The 22,253-nt window shown below is 43.7% G+C and overlaps 1 protein-coding gene and 1 long non-coding RNA gene across 5 annotated transcripts in view; both read right to left on the bottom strand.

Moving 5' to 3' along the window:
- The window catches only part of PCMTD1 (protein-L-isoaspartate (D-aspartate) O-methyltransferase domain containing 1), a 47,675-nt gene extending 37,947 nt beyond the window's left edge, over window positions 1-9,728 (bottom strand). The window contains exons 1-2 of one of the 4 annotated variants that reach the window (XM_070477093.1): window positions 9,238-9,728; window positions 504-527 (exon numbers count right to left, since the gene is read on the bottom strand). In XM_070477093.1, coding sequence (XP_070333194.1) covers window positions 504-527; window positions 9,238-9,523 — 310 coding nt within the window. In that variant the 5' untranslated portion in view covers window positions 9,524-9,728. The remainder of the gene's footprint in view (window positions 1-503; window positions 528-9,237) is intronic. The other 3 variants (XM_070477092.1, XM_020871923.2, XM_070477095.1) reach the window with 3 other exon arrangements.
- Window positions 9,729-14,048: 4,320 nt separating this feature from the next.
- Window positions 14,049-20,820, bottom strand: LOC139038452 (uncharacterized). The gene is made up of 2 exons (XR_011491447.1): window positions 20,746-20,820; window positions 14,049-15,748 (listed from the first exon to the last, which is right to left on the bottom strand). It is a non-coding gene; the product is annotated as an uncharacterized lncRNA (long non-coding RNA).
- Between the last annotated feature and the right edge of the window lie 1,433 nt (window positions 20,821-22,253).

Genomic DNA, 22,253 nt, shown 5'->3' on the forward strand with positions numbered 1-22,253 from the left:
TGGACTGTAGCCCACCAGACTCCTCTGTCCATGGAATTTCCCAGGCAAGAATACCAGACTGGGTTGCCATTTCCTACTCCAGGGGATCTTCCCAGCCCAGGGATTGAACCCACGTCTCTTGCATTGGCAGGCGGATTCTTTACCACTGAGCCACCGCGTGAGGTCCCATAATCTTCGAAATGTAGTATGTCACTCCTAAAACATTACTATCTTTATCATTAGTGCAACTGTCATTAGCTAAGCACTTACTGTATATTAAGTTTTGGCATTTTTATGCACATTAACTCAAAACTCTGTGTAACAGTATTACTTCCAAGGAAAAGGGTTACCTAACTTGCTTAGGAGACAGAAAAGGCTTTGAGTTCAAGGTCTATTCTTATATCAAGTCCTTTGTCCTTGAAGACTGAAGATCATTTCACAGGAAAGAAAACAAGACTCAGGACAAGGAAGTAACTCTGAGTCTCAATTACTGCATCTATAAAAATGAGACTAGTGATACTCACCAGACAAGATCCTCTTTGACAAGGCTGTTGGAAAGATTAAATAAATAGTTACATGAAAGTGTGAAAATGTTAAAGCATCAAAACATTAGCATCTCCTATCGCACAGCTCCCAGACAGGGTTTCCAGGTGGCTCAGTGGTAAAGAAACTGCCAGCAATGCAGGAGACCAAGTTCAATCCCTGGATCAGGAATATCCCCTGAAGAAGGAAACGGCAGCCCACTCCAGTATTTTTGCCTGGAGAATCCCATGGACACAGGAGCCTGATGGGCTACAGTCCAAGGGATTGCAAAGAGTCAGACACGACAGAGTGCGCACGCACAGCTCGAGGGAGCGTCAGCCACACAGCTGTGAGACTTCCTGAGGCAGCACAGGGAATGGTGTCTGTGAAAACAGGGCATTCAGGCATGCGTCCGTGTCAAGTGTGGACCACACACATATAAAATGTACCATGGAGGCACGATAAAACCAGGTGTTATTAAAATAAAGTGACAACTGAACAATTCCTTAACAAGAAGAAAGCCTGCAGCAAGCTTTTTTGCCATCAACAGTGAGGTAACTGAGATAGTTTAGGGCCATGTTGACTTCCCTCCCTTTCCTTCAGAACCAAACCAATTTCAGGAACAGTTACAATATAGATATTTATATAAATTACTGTGGAAAAGCCTAAATCTTTCTTTTTCCATTTCTAATTTCTGCGGTTCAAAAAAGAATAAAGGTTCAAAATCACTCTATTTGCAGGAAAAGTCAAGTCCCTTAAACCATTAAAATGGTTTAGAAGTATTTAAAGTAATTCTTTCACAATGTATTATTTTACAATATATGTTAAATCACTACAGACCACTGCCAGGCTTTTTCTTAAAAGTAAAATTGTAGTAACTACCTTCACGTATTCCAAAACTTGCTCTTATATTTGAGTACTGAGATGACTGACTCTGAATTTAAAAATCTACTCTAGTCATCAAGAGACTACAATGCAAACAGGAGACTAATGAGGGTGATAAAATACACCCTCCTTCTAAACACTGTCTGACAAAGAAAGGTTCACTTGTGTGGGATTTTTTGGGGGGTTTTTTTTTTTGAGCTATGGCATTTCTAAATATTCCTAAGGCACTTAAGATCCAGTATTTTAAAGACGGATTACAAAAATACAATGATTTGTTATCAGAGTAAGAGCTCTGAACTATTAACCCAGGAGCAGTAACAGAGGAGGGTAGTGACACCCACTGACACATGGGGCTCCCTCACAACAGCTACACCACTCAGCACTTGACCACATATGTGTACAAACAACCTGACGGCTGAGTCAAGGCCCTACCACAGTCCTGGTTACCTGGCAGAGCATGCAGGTCAGAGAAAATTCAAGTGATCACAATTTCCAAACTTCTATCCCCAAATAAATATATGTCTTATTTGACAGCAGGATTTATAAAGCTGGGCTTTTCTAGCTGGTGTTCTCATTAGTATAGAAATCTCTGAGAATTAACTAAAGGAGACACCATCCCAATGACTGCATTCCCAACGATCTATTTGCTTTTTATCCTTATCTTCTAGTCTTTCTACAGTGAATTCTTATAGCTATTATATGTGGCAGGGGTCCGTGGATGAACAAAAATAAATGACCTTTTATTATCATGTTCAATAACCCTGCTCAGTAAGCCATGCTTACTACACCACCATGGATGACGCACAGCACTTCCTGGCCCAGTTAGAGGAGTAACCTGGTAGAACAGCTGCAACACGTCAGCAGCTGACACGCACTGTACACCACCACTCTGCACTCAGAGCACCCCTGGTCTGAAGGAATCAAGGGGCACTCACTGTTTAGCTGTTACCCACCATCGCTCACTTGTTAATCCATACAATTCTGACCTTCATTAGTCTTACCATTACTTGCTATTCAGTAGGATTCTGACTGACATGTCTAAGATGCATGAATGTTACTTTTGTTTATACATAAACTCTGAAAGGACTCACACCACACTGTTAAAAAGCCATCATTATTACCCAAGCAACCCATGAAGAACAGATGTGGATGGCAAGAGGTTTGCTGAAGGAGGAATTTGTTTAACTTCATTTATTTCAGCACTTTAAATCTTATCTCTGAACACACAATATTACAGTAAAAACATTAATGACCTCATAAAATATATTGTGTTGTTGGCCATGACACTTCCTTCCAGACAACACCCAGATATCTTATTCCATTCCCTGAGAAGGTTTCCTAAGTTAGATATACTACTATAAGCCACAGTCCTAGAGATGACTTTCCAGATACCAAGAATCATTTCTGAGCACAGAACTTGTAAACGCAGGCAGAGCTGGCCTTGCCCAGAGCAGACAATAGGTCCCAGGAGCTGCTGCCATTCACCACTGCCATCCCCCCTCTTCCCATCAGGCTGTCAACAGCTCCCAGCATCCTCACATGGGCCCCTCCTTCTCTCCATTCACTCGCCCATCAGCAGCCTCAAAAGGTATCCATCTGATTCTCTACCAAGAAACAGCCATTTTAGCTCTCAAATTTTATTTTTCTCTAGAAAGATCTTCCAGTTTTTATTTCTCTTCCTTCAAACAGTTGCCTCAATGGATGTGTGTAACAGTAAAGAATGGGAAACAATCTAAATGTCCACCAGTAGGGAATATGGTTAAATAAATGACTATATAATCTATATATGTAGCGATATACAGCTGATCCTTTGAGGCTGCAAAAAAATTTTAAAGAATGAAGAAATTCTTTATCTACTGTTATGGAATATCAGAGATACACTGAGTGAAAAATGCAAGTGAAACTATTTGCAATATATTATACCTCACCATAACTTGAAAGAAAAATATTTACTCAAATATACTTGTAAACAAACAAACTGCTGCTTCTATATCATTCCAGAGGTAAGTGACTATCTCTCAGTGGGGAAAATGGGAGGTGGAGGAGGAGTCACTTTCAGTCTATAAACTTTTTATAACACTTATACATTGATCCATGTGACTATATGTTTTTAAAATCAATTAACTATTATAAACTTGCTTAAAACTTTTATCTTCAGAGAAGTATTTATGATTATTTTAATCCTTTATAAAGTTGAGAGCTGGAAGACTGACAAACCGATTAGTCTGAGAATCGATAATACTTTCATTAAACACTTTTTTTTTTTTACAAACTTTTATTAAACTCCAATGCCATCACCGAGATAGCCTACATTCTCAACTTCTACCAGAAAGGATTATATTTTTATATAACAAAGCAAAAACATATTACTTAATACTTACATTAATATAGCACTTACAGTAATGTAATACTTAAACTGTAATACAAGATGCAAAGTCAATATGTTGTTGTTTAGTCGCTCAGTCGTGTAACGACTGTGGCTCCATGGACTGTAGCCCACCAGGCTCCTCTGTCCATGGACTTCTCCAGGCAAGAATACCAGTGGGTTGCCATTTCCTTCTCCAAAAGGCAATATAGAGAAATATAAAATTTTAACCTCTGCATGGTAACCATTAACCATGAGAAAATCAAGGTTAGACACGTGCATGTAAAAAAAAACCTTATAAGTAGTTTTACAAATAAATTACTTATCATAATTACCTAGAAATGAGTCTGAAAATTTAACTCATTTGATAGCCTACAACAAGGAAATCCGGTTTTGTTACATACACAAAATTAAAAATTCCATTAAACTACTGTGTCATCCACCAACTAAAATAAAAAACTACTTAAATTACCATTAATGGGGCAGGTGACCAGAGATCATTTTCATCCACACACATCTCCTAAGCGTCTACAACACATTTTCTGCTTTCTAACATTTTATAATCCAATTACAACTGTTAGAGTACTCAAAATTCAGAGTAGAAGGTTCTCATCATGAGCTTAACAATTATATGAATGAGAAAAGACCTCACTAGCAGACAGGGAAAAGGAGCCCAAGGGAAATACAGCCCATCAGCTAGCCTTTCTGCACAGGGACCTCCTTGAAAAGCAGACATGGGAAAGGGAATAAATCCTGAACGAAAATGTGTAAGAAACCAAAAGCCTGAATAAAACAAGAAACAAATGTGAGAAGGCGTGCTGGGGCCAGGTAAGGCACTTTTGAAAGGCAAAGGTGAAGCACAGGGACTGTATCCCAGAGCTGAACAAGAGCCACTCCGTGGAGGTGCAGAACTCTGCAAGAACACATAACTGGAAGACAGGCTTCAGATTCAAACTCCGAATCTTCCACCTATTAGCAACTCCTTCAGGTTCATGAAGTCTCAAATTCTCTCCCTGTAAAGTGGCACAATAGTACCTAAGACATAAAGCTATCATGAGGACCAAACGAGACAAAGCATGCCAGCACAGTGACTGCTCTGCTTTGTTCCCATGCAGGGAAAAAAATGATCAGGGCTGCATTTAGGACAGTTAATTTGACAGCAGTATGCATGATGGATGGCACAAATTTAAGAGATTATGGTTGTCCCCGGGTAAGGACAGCTGAAGCAAAGGGATTAGAACTGTTTCACCGCTGCAAATATGCAAGACAGGAGAATCAGGAACAATATGCAATAAAATGACAAATCATTTCTAAAAAAAGGAAAGCTAGGAATCAAAGATGTCCTTTGAGTCCAGATGACTAAGAAAATGTGATGATTAATATAAACAAGTAAATGGAGAAAAAAAGAATTAAATTTGCAAACAAAACACTTCAGTTCTGAATGTATTTGATTCAAGATAACAAAATGACAGCCACTTAAAAGTTTTTCAAGAAAACCAAGTTAAAGGCAAGTCTGAAGCTTTGGAAAGAAAATGAAGCTATGCAGAACTCGGGCCTCGCAAATAAGGAAAGAACAGCGGGAACAAGGGGCTTGTGGTGGCCAAAAGGGAGAAAACAGCTCCCAAAGGGAGATGAGGAGGCCCTTTCAGGTGACCTGTACCTCAGTGAGGTGAGAAAACAAAGGTCACAGGGCCCAGGAGTCCGAGATGCTGGCCAGGAGAAGAGGGAAGACAAGGGCCTCAGGGTACTTCACGGCCCACAGTTCTCAGATGCTCACTGCACTTGAGAGTACACACTCAACTGACTCATGATAATGTGGTCATTACGGGTTTACAAGAGCCTGCAGGTTACTACATAGTGTTAATTATTTCAACTCAACCCCCAGACATACTTTTTTTCAGTATCTCTAAGCTCAGAGAACTGTAACTTTCACATTCTTATTTTCCTTGACCTCCATCCACATAGCTGACTCTCCTCTGTCTATGCTGAGGGCCAACTCTCAGATTTTCTCCCCTCTAATTCCGGCTTCAAGATCTTGCATCTGAACTAGCTTCTCCTTAGAAACAAAGTTGTCAGGGAACAGGTCCTTTCAGCAAGTCCAGAGTTGTTTTATACTTAGCTTTTAAATCCCATCTAGATTTTAAACTCTGGGTGATGCTGATGCGACTGTTACCATTCATAGGATGTAAAAGTTTATTGATTTCTTGCTACTCATGAATGCATTCCCCTCACCGAAACGATTTTTTAGGCTAAACTGGAAAACTTTTTATTCCTACCCAACAGTCATAAGAACTCTCTTACTAATTTCTGAGAATATGCACACACAGTATTGGACTCCCCATCCTGAAATGGCTGGGAGTACCAGTGTACCCTAAAGACATCTTGCTGGTGCTGCATTATTGTTTATATCCCACAACTATAAACCCACTTACATCCAGCATGAGTCGTCCAAGAGACAAGCGATGGCAGATTAGCCACTTAAATGTGCATCTAATTACATCCTTTAACAACTGCCAGGAATAAAAGCTCAAATATTTTCCTATACGTGGGTTTCTTCTCAAATACATATATATTAAAACTGATCACACTTTATAACTTCAGTATTTGCCATATTTCTTTAAACCACAGTTTTCACATGTGCTGGAAAACCAAAACAGATGAATAACCATAACATTATGACATAGATGCTATTAAATTGCCGGTCACGATGCAGTTTTAGAAGACCAAAATAAATATGGAAATCAATCTTTTTAGGGCCCTCTTTGTATTCTTTCCATCATATTAGTTTACAAAGAGTGTAACTGGGTTCATAAAAAATGCTGAAAGAAATGAGACTAGTCTTTAAGGAACAGAATAAAAGTATCTGTAAGAGCTACAATTTACTATGATGCCCAAATGAGCATGGTGTCTAGTGGAGTAACCAAAGACTAAAGTAACACAATCCCCATCTTCCCGGTTAATGGCATCACTCCAAGGTATTCAATATTTTAATAACACACCATCAGAAATCCCACCTAAAAAGATATCACTAGAGATTCACACTAATTATCCTTTAGATTATTTTTCAATGCACACAATTATATTCATGTCTCTACTCTTAAGGAACATTTCCAAGCCAAAAAGGAGGAGGAAACTCAGAGATCAGTGATTTTGTAAGGTAATTTTCACTAATGGGGGGCAGCACGGCAGAGCAAACCACAGGCTCTTGGCAGCATGTGTGGAGCAAGAAGCATGCCCAAGTCTAATTTAGCCACTACCAGTAAAAAGGTAACAGGGTTTTGAGCAGTTGGCTTTGAGAGCCTCTGTTTAAAAATCCATAGAATGAACAGCATGCCACCTAGGTTGTGAGAAATACATGAAAGAGTGCTTCTATTATCAGCCACGATAATTAAAAATGCCATGGATGTTTCTGATTCCTTCTGAACATAGTTCCCCAAATAATAAAATGCTACACAGCTGGGCCTAAGATCGCAAGCTACATATGCTGAGAATCAAGTGGTTCCACGTGATTCCCAAAGCTGTCCTCCCTGGAAGGCAAGATGAACATGCTACACATTTCCAATAAGCACAGGGCAGTGATTAAATCACCAAAGCCTCCAGCGTCTGCACACAGAACTATAAAACTTAACAGCAACTTCCTAGCTTTCTCTCTTACTGAATGGTAAGCAACTAGGGTCACCCTTCCACTTAAGAGCTTACCTCTTAAAGGGGCCTGAAACACGAACCTGTGGGCCGCCAGCCTTCTATCCTATCTCCTCCTTTTATACACAGTCCAGTTTTCTTTTGAGGGACAGAATTTGCTTTCAACTGGCCCTATGGAATTTAAGTTTACTCTGAAAAGTACACTTAAAAAAACCAAAAAATAAACTATTTCAGTAACCTGCTTTGTGAAGTCATCCAAGCCTCCTGCAAGCTGCCATTAAGTTCTATGTAAACATATTACTCAATTTTCTAATATGTAAGTATCCTCAACTGGCCTCAGACACTCTAGAAGTTTTATTATGTTTCAAAGTATCACTTTGTAGACTTTATTAAAAGCTAAGTAAAAGCTAAGATTATAGAAATAATAATGTTCAGCAATTAAATTTACATATACAGCTCTGTAATTTATTGAAAGAATGAGGTATGTAGAAAAAAAGGAGAAATAATTGTGATATTGTTGACCAATAAAAACTATGTGCTATGTATGATCCCATTTTGGTTTTTGTTTTTGTTGGCTTGAAGTACAGTCGATTTACAATAAGTTTAATATGCAAAGAAAAATCCTTAAAAGCTAAACACCACACTTTAAGACTGGTTACACCCTGGGTATTAAGGGAGGGAGGAGAAATGGGTGGCAGTGAGGGGGGTGAGGGGAGGGAGGAAACTTCTGTACCTGTACGGTTAGGCTGCTAAATATTTTTCTTCAAAGAGCATGTAATACTTTAGTAATAAAGGTAAATTAAAAACTTGGAGGGAAAAAACTATTGACACAAACTGTACCTCCTCCATACCCAAATGATTCTAATAAGTAACATAAAAAACACAGTTAGGCTCTCTAAATGTTAAAGAAGACAGATGAAAGCACAGTATTGGGGTGGGGAAACCGTGGACTCGTACAATCCTCCCCCCCTTGCTGCTCCATTCCTGGGCCATTTCGACGCCGGCGCTGGAAACCCCCTAGGGACCAGCCCGCACTTCACAGGAGTAACCGCCCAACCCCAAAACCGAAAGTGGGAACAGGCGGCGCCGCTTCAGCCCCAACACCCCCTCCCCTCCGCCCAGCGGGCAGGTCCGCCTCCTCCAAGACAATAACAAAGTCAGGGGGGCGGGGAAGTGCCCAGCGGCGGGCGCGACCCCGGCCCCCGCGACCCTACCCACTCCTTAGACCCCGGGCCCCCTCGACGCCCCCCGGCAGCCCGGCCCCGACGACTGGCCCCCGCGACCCTTCCGACTCCTTAGACCCCGGGGCCCCAGTCTCCCTCCCCCCCCGCCCCGGTCCCCTCGACTTCTTCAGCCACAGGGCCCCGACCCCGGCCTCCGACCCCGGCCCCCGCGACCCTCCCGATTGCTTAGACTCCCGGCCCTCTTGACGCCCCTCGGCAGCCCGGGCCCGAGCCCCGGCCCCCGCGACCCTTCCGACTCCTCAGATCCCCGGGCTCCAGTCTCCCTCCACCCGCCGGCTCCCTCGACCACCTCAGTGGCTCGGACCGGACCGCCGGCCCCCGACCCCGGCCCTCCCGACCCTTCCAATTCCTTGGACCCCCGGCCCTCAGGCCCCCTCGACCTCAGCGGCCTGGCCCAGAACCCCGACCCAGACCCCCGACCCCCCTTCTAGACTCCCCAGCCCTGACCCACCCAACCCACAACCTCCCTCACGCCCCTCAGCCTCCGGGCCCGCGACCACCCTCCGGGACTCACCCCTGCAGCCTCCATCTCCCCTTCCGGCCCCTCGGACTCGACCCTTGGGCCCCGCCCCCGCCCTCAGCCCTCGATGGAGGCCTTACCTGTGGCGACGCGGTCGATGGGCCCGCCGCAGCCGGTGCTGGTGAGGCGCTGGGTCTCGGTTGGCTCCTCAGCAGCCAGCGCCGCCGCCAAAACAACACGTCCGCCGCAGCAGCCGCCGCCGCCGCCGCCGCCGCCGCCGCCGCCGCCGCCGGGGGGAGGGGCGGGGCCGGGACGCAGGTGGGGGAAGCCCGAGCGCCGCGGCCTCGGAGCCGGCGGCAACCAGGCATGCGCGGACGGCGACGGGCGCGAGGACGCCGATGTCAACAAGGCCCGGGGACGCTCCATCCGGCTCCGCCCCTCGGGTCGCCCCGCCCCCAGACCCAAACCACGCGAGGTCTCGAGGGTCCCGGGACGCGGCGTCAGAGAGAGGGAGCCCGCGACGGCGGCTTCTGTGTTGCTACTGCTACATAGCGCTCCTTGGCGGGTCCCAGAGCCGAGACCCGAGCGCTAGAGGAAGCTGCTCCGCGGTGCCCGCCGCTGCGTGGGTGCCTGTACGTCAGTCAGGGCGGGCGGTGCCGGGAGCGGAGGCTGGACCGAGGGCTGCCCGGCGGAAGGGCTCTGTCCCAGCTGCGGGCCTTGCGAACGTGCGGACAGAGTCCGCGGGCCTCCTCCGCTATGCGCCTTCCCTGCTCTAGGTCTCCGGGTGAGCAGCTAGTTGGGGCTCCCGGGATGCCGCCCTGACTGTGTACGGAAGCGTTTAAGTCAGATACTGTTGGCGGAGAACCTGCGAGAACGAGGAGCGAGAGCGCAAGCGAGCAGAGCAGTTGCGGTCCCGTTTGCTGTATTTGCAGCGGACGGAGCATGAATGCAGGCCCAGCGGCCACCCTCCTGGGTATCTTGCAGGATCGCTCCATCTGCGGCGCCCGGCCCCAGGTCCCAGCTGTGACGGGCCCACGTAGCAGTCTCGCAGGGTTCCCTTTCTGCCATACCAAGCAGGAATTTCAGCACCCGAACATCTCCTCCCATGAGCTAGATAACTAAAAATGGTCAAGTTAGGAAAACTGCTGAAATCATGAAACACCTGCCACAGTATTTTCTCTGATTTTTCTATTTCTTTCTGTGTTTACTTTCTGCAGTCTACTATAGGAATTTCTCAGAGTAATTGACCTCTTTTTTTTTCTCTTCTTTCGCAACTGCTTGAAAGCTGACCACAGGTCGTTTGTAACAAGACTGCTAGTAAGTGCGGATTAACAAACAGGACCCAGTGCTGTTCTTGTGGGTGAGGTGTTCGACAGCAGACAGCAGATCGGGGGAGAGCGCAAGGTCTTCCCAGGGTTCTCCATCTTCAGACCATGTCTGAGTATGCCTCCAGTTAGCACTTTACGTGATTTCCCTCTGGTGAGTGTGCGTTCCTACTGCTGTGTGATCCCCAAAGTCTGGGCCCAGGCCCACTTCGTTCTTTGCTGCTCTTCAGCGCCCCGTGCAGGGTCTCCTGGTGCTCTGCGTTTGTTGAATGGCTAATAGAATTTTAAACTATCCCATCACCTGAAATTATTTAGAAATTTATTTGGACTTTTCTAATCTAGATTCCCACAAGACAGTTTATTCCTAGAGTTCTTGGCTTGTAATTGCAGCAGGTCTGGCCCTGGAAACAAGAAAGTAACACTTGCTCCCTTGCCTTCATAAATTAGTTCTTCACACCAGGTTGCTTCAGTTTTAACTTTAAGCACAAAATAACCAGAGTGAATACACTGCGAATACAGAACCCTGGGTAGGCAGGAGCCTTGTGATATCAAAGAATTTCTATTTGCACACATGAGGCCATTGACTGGGGGGAGCACCACATGAGCATTGTGAGTTAAGTTTTATTCGAGGAAATGAGAGCTATATCCCAGGAGACAGCATTTCAGTTGGCAGAAAGGGAACCCTGCGAGACTGCTACGTGGGCCCGTCACAGCTGGGACCTGGGGCCCGGCGCCGCAGATGGAGCGATCCTGCAAGATACCCAGGAGGGTATCTTTCATCTCTGAAGAACTACTCCAAAGTGGTAGGGGTGGAGGTCCGTTTGCATATAATTTTAGTGAAGGTGGGGTACATAGGCATTTTGGCAGACTTGCTGCTAATCACAAGGAGCAGATGTCATCACTGATGCTTTTAGTACTTTTCTAGCTATGGGGAGATATAGGAATTGGGCTTATAAAATCTTCTGAAAATATCTGTCTGAAGACCAGTTGTACGGGTTCTTCCCAGAGCCCAAGTTTCCTCATTCTTGATCTCCACCCTGAACTCCTTTCAGGGGATGTTGAAGGTCAGCAGCTGCAAGGGCTCATGATTTAACCTTTGTAGAAGTAGATAGATGGTAAGTGCCAATTTGTACTTGGCAAAGCATTCAACAAATGCTTATTAAACGAAATCAAATTCAGAATACAAACTAACCATCCTAGAAGTTCACATTTCCCAAAGTCATGACAAGAGTTGTTGCCTATTTTCTTCAGCCTGGGGATTGGAGGTCTTTGTGGGTTGCCTAGATTAACCTTAAGTCACCTAGTCATTTGCAAACACCTCTGTTGCATAACGGGCCTTGGTTATGATTTATATTGAGTGCCAAGTCTGGTCTGAGGCCTGGAAGAATTTCCTTCTATCTTTCATTTGACCTGCAATATCTGGGGGAAATCCAGAAGTAAATCCTACTAAATATGGAACTGTTTTGTTCTGCAATTTTATTTCCTTGTACTATTTTCAGTACAGTTACAAGTCCATTGCCTTCTCCCCACCCCCCACAAAAAAAACAATAAAAATAAATACTTCCTCTCTAATAAAAGAGAATTAGTTTCACTGTACTTATTTTTCTCTGAAAAACAAGGGCAACACAGTGGCATTTCCATACTGATTTAGTTCGTTGGGAAGATGGCAATATTTTCTAGAGCAGAACTAAATTTAAATGTGAAGAAAGCATCTAACCCTACATTCCTGAGAAATGATATCTATATAATTTACAAATTGAGGAACTACAACACATCTTCAGAGCTGACAGAGGTGAAAGGGGAACTTTGAACTTGGTGACAGTCTTTACAGCCATCAGCACTTACTACAAGGCATCTCCTTGGTGTTATGTCCCACTATACTCACTAAAGACTACTTAACTCCACATCCTAAGAAACATCATAGTCAAAATTAGGGATTTCTCTATGACAATGTAGGTGGCTATCCTCTAATAGAAAAGTGAAATAGACTTTGTATAAATTAGTGGTTCTCAAACTGTGGTCTGGGCCCAGAGACATCAAATCTTAAGGGCACTTCCCAGAAGTGCAAATTCAGAGGACCCCACCCCAAGCTAAGAAGTCATCTGGGCGATTTTGGTCAATGCTGAAAGCTTGAAAATACACTTTTTCAGTACTTTTTCCCCCCTAAGTTACGTATAATTTGTAGATATAAAACTGGATGGAAATAGACTTGCTTTGGTGAAAACTCTCCATTCCTGGTATTCCTAATGTTTGTAAATCACATGGCTAAGGAAATTGTACCTACTGTTCATGGACCTTCCCAAGGGTTCCTTCCTTCATGAGACTTTCTCCCTTCATGAGGCTTTCTCAGTCATTTGAGCCATGATCTGATGTTTTGTTGCTCTTGTTCACATTCAAAGATGCTATTCGTGACTGAGGGTGTGAAAGGAAAGACTTCTCCCACAATCCTTTCCAGACAGGAAAGTCACCCGGAATTGTGCACCACTGCTGCTTCTGGGGACCTCAACCTTTAGTGACTGTTTTTTATCTTTTATTTTTCCCTCCGAACTACCCACGCAGAATGCCAAGCTGATCTTCAGACTCCATTAGTTTCCCAGCATTTCAAAGCTAGTCTGTATTTTCTGAAACTTCTTACTGTTTTGTTTCTTTAAAAAAAAAAAAAAAACTATGACATAGTTTATGTAAAGTTACTTTATGATTGTGTTAAAAAACCAACCTGGAACAGTAAGGAATTTAATTCTTTTGAGACCAAACAACAAATGTAAAAACATATACCTTGCCCTGTCCACCCACCTGCCTCCACCGGAAGTATTTATAGCAAAATACTTAAAAAGCAGAAAAGTTGTTTTAGCTTCTCAAATTCAGTAACCATTGAAATCAAAGTAATAAAGGAATTGTATGTGCAATTGAAAAGAAAATACCTTCCCAAAGTCACTTCCAAAATTTCTGCTCTATTTAATATTAAGAATGAAACCTGTTGGTGCAGACTATCCAAATAGAAATGAATTTTAATTAGAAATTTAATCTGTTATATTAAGCCATAACATATTTGTGCTACATTGCTTTTATATGTAGATGCCTTTCATTCTATCTGACAATACATAAAAATACCAAAGACATTTAAATGATTGTTTTAGGCCTCCTTGCTCACATTTTCAGGAATTTACTTGAAAATAACTTATCTGATAATGGACTACTGATTCCTACACCAACGCTTTTTCTCTTTGCCGTTGGTTTGGAAGTCTTTATACTCAAAGAAAGCTATGCAACTAGCCCCTTGACCACCTAAACTGAGAAGTCTTAGGATTACTTATCTTGTTGCATATGCCTACCTCTCTAATTGTATACTATGTAATATTAAATTGGCCAGATGGTTTTTAAAGTGATGTATCCATTTTATTAATAAGTAAATTGATAGATTCAGTGAAAATAAGAATAAGAAAAAAAGGACAATTGAGAGCCAAGTTAAGGAGCAAATTTCACTTCTAAAATCACTTAAGATATTGCTGTATTTATGCTCATATGTTTTTATGTCATGGATCTAAGATGTTGATGAATAAAATAGTTTATTACCGTAAACACTTCAATAGATGAAATAACTATTTTGAAGTGATGACATAAATTGCTTTATCTTAAACAATGGATAATTATTTAATGACTGTATAGTTATCTTTGCCTCCTTTTTCACTTTTCTTGGAACCTGTCTTCCTCCAGATATCAGATTTTGGCCCCTCTCTAATAGATTAAAGTACAGAAGTTAGAATCATTTCCTTATGACAAATACTTACATTTTATCTTAGTTTCAAAATTTGCAAAACAGGCTGCTTTCTGGATCTCATGTATCATTATGTGATTAATAAGTTTAGGGAAGAAATTGCCATAATAAGCTAACTTTATATCGTAGGTTTATATATTTTAAGTTACTAACATAATATAGTGAAGATATTTTTGTTGACAAAAACAACACTTTAGATACTCTATTTCCATGAAAACTTTCAGCTCTTTCCTCTCCTTCTTTCTCCAAGGAGACAAGTTTTCACCATCTTTTCTACTGTGGGCAGTCAGGCACTAATAAATATAAACAGGAAGTTATTCCATTTTTAGAGCTCATTAAACATTAAGAGAAGAGAAATCTAACCCTCATCCTCTTTTTGTTAAACTTTTTATTTTGCACTGAAGTATAGCCAATTATGGCTTCCCTGGTGCCTCAGACAGTAAAGAATCTCCCTGGCTCACACTTCATGCTTCCAATGCAGGGGGCACTAATTCAATCCCTGGTCAGGTAACTAAGATCCCAGAAGCTGTACAGCCAAGAAAAGTTAAAAACAACATCAGTCAAGAGCCCCATAATAACATTTAAAAAAAAAGGTCCAAAATTGAGAGAATTTTGCACTGCAAAGATAATGAGAATGGTTATTTTAGGACAAAGGGTAACATAGAGTAACACTGAAATATTAACAGGTTGTTCATGGTGTGCTTCTGAAGAACAGAGATTGTCTCATCTGAATGTAGGGTACAAAGGGGTAAGGGGACTAAATCTGGCTGCAGCTGGATTTGGTGTCATTAGATTCTCGCAGCCACAAAGAGCCAAATTCATTTTCTTTATGTGCCATTGACCCCAGAGCCTTCTATCCGAGCTAAAAAGTCTACTGTGTGTCACTGTTGCTTTGAGAGTTTATTATCATCCGAGAGTTTTCCTCAGTGAGTCACAGTATAAAACAAAGTGTGTGTGTGTGTGTGTGTGTGTGTGTGTGTGTGTGTGTGTTTAAGCCTTGGCATCTGAATTCTGAGAAGAAAGGGTTAAATTCCCTGGTCAATAAGCCTATCTTTACTGACCAAAATGGAACCATAGCAATGAGTAGTCTAGGCACTGAAGTGGTAACTAGTATTTATAGATTCTTCCTGCTCTAAATAGGTTGATAATCTTGAACACAGTAATTAGGAGGAGTTGACTAGAACCAACTGGCCTTTGAACAGAGTGTTTTTAAAAATCTCATTAAATGAAATAGTTTGCTAAAAATAATACTGAAAATATGGGTTATGTCAACAAATCCATTATTAGGGCAGAACAGAGAATTTAAGTGAAAAATCCTAAAACAAAGCCTGGGCCTAAATAATCATCAGCACCTATTCCATTTAGCAAAAATGCTAGGTAAATCAGAACATTATTTAAATTCTATGCTTTTTCAAGGAGATACTTACAGAGTCTGGTCCACCCCAAACACTCTGGACGAGTATTAAGTGTAGCCCAATCTGGAGGTCACGGTTAGGTGACGGAGGCAGTCCAAAAGCACAGGTGCTTGGATCACATGGCCCCCACTGCCCCCTGCCAGGATGAGACATAAACCAGCACATAACACAAGCAGCACCTCAGCTCTTCTCCTCCACCTGGCCCCTCACACTGTCCGAGACTGGGAGAACCCAGAATGGACGTCTCCCTGGTCTTGTCCACACCTTCCACCACCGTGTGATCTTTTAACCTGATGTTCCCTCTGCTTTTCCATGATATGTCCTGTTGGCCCCAGAACTAGCACTGTGTTTGAAAAAACTTACTCTAAAGGGATTCACATCGAGATGCTTCACATACAAAAATCAACTTGGTTTTCTTCCAGGAGTATTTTTACCAAGACAACTGTTGAAAAAAGCTAGAATCCTTACAAAGGAATTAACTAACAGAGTTCTAATCACAGAGAACTTCAATCTCAGTAGTAAGCCCCTACAGAAGGTTACAGGAGGAGGGCTTTCTGTTTTCTGAGCTTCCTTCAATGTCCACTTAAATGGCTGAAAGGTGAAATACATCTCTGATACTGGTTTGTATTTTTATTCTGCATCTTTTCCTTTTCCCTTGATCTGTTTAAGCAGGTAGCTAAGTCACGTGGCTCCTCACTTTGTTGCAGAGATGAAGTTGTTGGCAGGACAGAAAGATGATTTTGTTTGCATAATAGTTACACCCCAAGGCTTCCCCAGATGGGAATGAAACAGATGACCCGGGTCCAGTGAGCAGCAAAACAAAACAAAAGCTTTTTTACCAAGCAGGGGACAAGGCCTCGGAGGAAATGGATGCACAGTATAGCTAGAGAGGCTGGTCTTTTACGCTTGACATTTCCAGCTTCACTACGTTTTCTCATGCCTGTAGGGTAGAATGGACTCAGTAGAGCCTCAAGGAGTGAAGGGTCCACACCAGCAGGGACAATGGGCATCTTGGCAGAAAGCACTGTGAGATGACGGCCCCCGACCAGGAGAGCCACCTCGAGGATTTGACCTCACCAAGAACCCAGAATGTTTCATCTATATGGACATGCGCATGCATGCTAAGTTGCTTCAGTTGTGTCCAACTCTTCGCGACCCCATGGACTGTAGCCTGCTAGGTCCTCTGTCCATGGGATTCTCCAGGCAAGAATACTGGAATGGGTTGCCATGCCCTCCTCCAGGGCATCTTCCCTAACCAGGGATCAAACCCTCATTTCCTGTGGCTCCTGCATTGCAGGCAGATTCTTTACCGATGAGCCACCGAGGAAGCCCCTTTATGGACACAGGAGATCTGAAAGTGTAGTTCAAATTGAAATTTCTCAGTAGTTCCAGAGATTATCAGCTCACACTCAAAATTCAGTTGACTAGGAAAGAATATTTGTTTTAACTTAGGCTCTAAAATTGCACAATCTGCTGCGGTTTGAACTGCATTCCAGCATAGCACTGGAGAATGTTACTAGGCAGCTGTCTGGTGGTCAGACATTCTCAGGCCACAGGCTGAAGATGACCGTACATCCTGGTCTGTTTGTGGCCATCCCAGGTGATGACTGTCCTCCCATCGTGGTTATTAGTAGAGAACCCTTTCATGGTCAAGTGTGCAGATTTGGAGGAGACACATTGTGGCTCCCTGATACAAAACCCTCTCTACTACTCTTAAGCTGCACAGGGGAGATGGCCGCTCTCACAACACAACACCGCACTGGCTCCCAGAACACAAGTCTATCAGGTGAGCTCCAGGCCACTGTCCTCAGTGGGCTGGCTCAGCACTCCAGACCCCACCATATCATGTGCTCTGCACGACCCTTACCATGGCGAGAGAGAGCTCTTCAGCTGTCTCATGCCAGCAGATGAATAATCCAACTTGCTGGCCAGAATTACTCTCACGGCTCAAGGTACTGGCAAAGGTTGTGGGTGGAGAGCAGTAATTTTCCAAGAAGAAAAGAGCAGAATATGAGTGTGAAAAGTCTCTCTGCTATATATTCAAGCCAGAAGCCCAGGAATCCTGTTTACTGCTGTGTTATGAAGCTGAGAAATGTGCTCTCAAATGGGAAGGTGAGTTCTTAGCCACTTCCTTCATGCTAAACCACAATTCTACTAAGAGCTGCTCTTCTGAGGACCCCAGGCCCAGTTCTCAGAGACAAGATAAGAGGGTTTAAAGTTTTGTTTGCCACTGAACAGGTTAAAGAAGCAGCAGCAGACAAGAAAAAATAATTGAAAATATGACTCAAGATCCTTTCAGTCTGAGAACAGAACAATAAAAGTCATGAAACAGAAATGCATCCGGCGTAAATGTATATGTATTGCCCCTAACTTAGCTAAAGAAGAAGTGAAAGTGTTAGATAGTCACATTCAACTCTTTGTGACCCCATGAACTGTAGCCTGCCAGGCTCCTCTATCCATGGAATTTCCCAGGCAAGAATACTGGAGTGGGTTCCTATTTCCTTCTCCAAGGGATCTTCCCGACCCAGGGATTGAACCCTAGTCTCCTGCATTGCAGGTAGATTCTTCACCATCTGAGCCACCAGGGAAGCCCAGAGCTCCCTCAGCCTCCTGCCTGCCATGTGAGGACACAAAGAAGCCAGCAGTCTGAACCCAGAACTGCGCTTCATTCGTTGTGAGCATCGGAGCGTGGCAGCTGCCCTGAAGTTCATCATCAGATCCTCCTCACCCAGGGGTTCATCTATAACGGTCCCTGGAAAGGCTTTTATAATTTGCATTTTTCAATTGTATCAAAGTCACGTGTGTCATGGTGAATAAAAGCCAAATCTTGCTATAGAACTGAAAACATCAACAGTTCCTTCACCCATCCTTCCTTACCCCTGACCCACTGTCCTCACCACTCCTTTAAAAATGCTTAGGGCGCTCATTTCTTTTTCTAAAACCACACATAAACCGCTGTTCATTGATGATCACATGCAGACGCTGTTATCCTCTTCCGACAGCAGACATGGAAATGGTTCACTTACCTCACTGCTGCTGCTCCCCTGAGTTTATTCTTTTGCATTTATGTCTCCTACCACCATTTCCGTCTTTAGGACCATCTGTGTCAGCCCTCGTCTCCTGTTGCAGCCTCATACTCCCTTCCACTGACCCTTCACCTCTTCCCTTCCCAGTTTACAACCTCTGCGACCTCTCAAGTTTATCATGTTTTTTATATTTGTAACACAATTATAATGATAGTGAAATTAGAAGCGTTCTTCCACCTGGGACTTTATAAACATAGATTCAAAAAAGGACTTAATGAGAAGAATGACTAGAGAATGAGGATTGTGTAGTTTACAGTTCAAGCATGCATAATTTCTTGCCACAAATTTTGCATACCATAGATTAATGGGCTTGAATTGGCTCTTCTAAATGAGCTTTGAATGTCTCTTTATTTAGAATTGTGGAGAGCTTTAGCCAGCTGGGTCAGTCTGTTGCAGGATTTCCTGGTCTCGTTCTGTGGGTGCAGTGGACCTGCTTCCTGGTTCTATTCCACACTTGCTGATCCTCCAGGGGTGACTTAAGCTGTTCTCAGGCATTTGTACCTCCAGTCACTCGAGGTTTCATTTTCTATGAATAAATTCCTTTAACCTCTAAGAATGTCTTGCAAGGCAGGCAAAATACCTGATTCAGGTTTTACATAATCCAGAAAGTCTTCTTTTACTAATTATGGGTATCCGCTCCCCTGAATCTTAATAGTCATAATTATTGTGGACACACAGAACATAACATATTTGTGCAGCTTACAGTTTACTGTCTCATTTGCCATCTCTTATTTCTCACCCAAATGTCCACTTCTCAGGGCCAGGTTCCCTCTAGGCCTGTGCTAGTCACTCTCTAACCTATGACCCTGTTTTATTTTCACTGTAGCTCTCATCCCCATGGGAAATCGAGCCGTTTATACATTTATGAAACTCACCCTTCTAGAAGGTACGTGCATGCGTGCTAAGTCACTTAGTCATGGCCGACTCTTTTCAACCCTTTGACCGTAGTTCACCGCGCTCCTCTGTCAATGGGATTTTCCAGGCATTAATACTGGGATAGGGATGTCTTGCCAGGAGATTTTGGCAGGGGGGATTTTACCACTAGCACCTCCTGGGAAACCACTATAGAAGGTGAGCTCTGTGCACACAGGCACTTTTTTGGCCTTCTATCTTTCTGTGTCCGGAATCTGGGCAGTGCCTGCAGCAGGCAGGCTCAGTGGGGGTGGCTGGTGTTCACCACCATCCACTCTCCTGCCTCCTGGTGCAGAACAAGTTATGTTTTCCAGCAGCACAAGCTGAAGCTTGGCAGGCTCCATCCCGGGGGATTCTGATTTAGAAGATCTCAATGGGCCTCGTGGGTTTGCATTTCTAACAAGCTCACAGCATCATTCAGTGGAAACAGTGTTCCAAGGCCGACCATATGCCCTTCTTTGTGCCAGTACATCTGTGGCTGCAAGAACTGAGAGATCCTGTTGTTTTGTTTTACTATTTAGCTACTTAACACTTTTCTGTAATTTCCTCCAAAGGAATGTAGCCCACAGCATCTCTTCTCCAGAAACACAGGAAACAAATGTACCAGGACTCGGTCAGAGGCTGTTTGAGCGATCAGCTCACCTCAAACATCTCAAATCCACCTTCCCCTTTGTCCCTGGATGGAGCCCCTGCCTTTCACCTTCCTCTTGTCTGAGAACGAGGACTGGCCCACCTGGGGCCCCGGCAAGCTACTTGAGAGGGCCTTTGCCTGTCGTCTTGAGATGGCACTTGTACTGTCTTGGGGTCTTAATCCCAGTTCTAAGCAAGCCTGGTTTAAACGGAGCGTGGGGAGCTGGCTCACTACCCAGCCTGTGCCAGGACTGATTCACTGTAGCCCTGTGCCCTCTGCTTCAGCCAGAGGGGCTTAAGGCAATGGTGTGAGAAAAACAGGCCACTAGAAAGTAAGATGAGTGTCTCAGAAAGAATGGTGATGAACCCAGAGTTCTGCATCTTCCCATCAGAGAAAAGAACTAAAATAATTAACTTAAGATACCTTTGTGACTGCCAGTAACCTTTTACTGTGATGTAGACTTGCCTGCATGTTTTCCCCAGCTGAAAGAATGAATAAACTCACCTCCCATTCCCACTCTTTGGACCAGAGAGCTTCCTTCTCAGAGATCCTGAGAGGTTGCCTCCCAGGCTACTGTTCTCAATGTGTGTGTGTGTGTGTGTGTGTTAGTTGCTCTATTGGGTCTGACTCTTTGTGACCTCATCGGCTGTAGGCCACCAGGCTCCTCTGTCCATGGGATTCTCCAAGCAAGAACACTGGAATGGGTTGTCATTCCCTTCTCCAGGGGATCTTCCCAACCCAGGGGTCAAACCCAGGTCTCCTGCACTGCTGGCAGATTCTTTACCATCTGAGCCACCAAGGAAGCCCACAGTTCTCAATAAGACCTTGAATAAAACATCTCACAGCTCTTATGTTGAGCATTTTTCTTTGAGCTGATGCGTGTGAGTTACTTCTGCGATCAAGGCTCATCAAAAGCTCTTTAGGATCTCATTCTGTAGGGATCCCTGGGTGCCTCCTCTGGTCTGAGAAAACACCTCTATAAATAGGAATTTTCTCTGGGACTCTAATTAAGTTGGGAAGAAATGAGTACGCAGAGAAGTATTTCACATTTTGCAGACAGAATTAAATGAATAATATGAAATAATGTCTTTTTCACAGAACTTTCAATTTAACACTGAACCACTGTTCTTGTAAGCCTTGCTAAGACCCCATGATATTAATCGATACAACTTTCACTATTATCTGGGCTTTGCAGAGAACTCAAAATAGTAAACTATAAAACACACATCAAGGACTGTCAGATCCCAAACGCGCTGCTAGAACATTTCCCCAAGGACTGACCAGATGCTGTGAAGTGAGTTCTCCCAACACTAACAAGTCACACACCCCAGGCAGCATGAAGGATGCTAAGGAATTCTGGGTGGGGTTCAAGAGGCAAGAGGGAGAATTTGGGGGAAGAGCTGGTGTTTGCTGGGACCACTTCCCCAAAGGAGGGGCTCTGAGCTGCATAGGGAACTGTGTTCCTCTGGGACTCTGGGGGCTCATGGGACTGCTAGATTAGTCAGTTCAGCAAACGTGCACAGGCGTCACAGTGGCTGATGTGAGTGTTGGCTCTGCTTCCTGCAGCAGCTTGAGCTTGGGTGTGATCCTCAGTGTCTCTGCGCCTTTGCTTCCTCATCTGTAGAGTGGGGTCACAGAGGACCCATGTCCCAAAATGGTCATGAGGATTTAATGATGCTTGTGAAGAAACAGCGCCTGACATGTGATGGTGCTGTATGTGTTAGGAATTCACTAATTCATCCTTGAGGGCCAGGATTGTCTGTCGTTAGGGAAGCAGCAGATAACCGAAGGACACAGCTCTTTGTGATTCTGATAGTCGTCAACTGTGATCTGAGCATCTCTGATGTCAAGATGCTTCATTTTTAAACACCTTTCCGACTCTGACATTCTATTAAAAATGGAAATATTTATATATTAACAAAGCATGTATCAATTCAATGTTATTTTCCCACTGTATGATGGTTAATCATAAATGTCAAGTGCCTGGATCATTGTTCCTACATATTTGGCCA

Source organism: Odocoileus virginianus, chromosome 15, assembly GCF_023699985.2.
Source record: "Odocoileus virginianus isolate 20LAN1187 ecotype Illinois chromosome 15, Ovbor_1.2, whole genome shotgun sequence".
Classification (NCBI taxonomy): domain Eukaryota; kingdom Metazoa; phylum Chordata; class Mammalia; order Artiodactyla; family Cervidae; genus Odocoileus; species Odocoileus virginianus.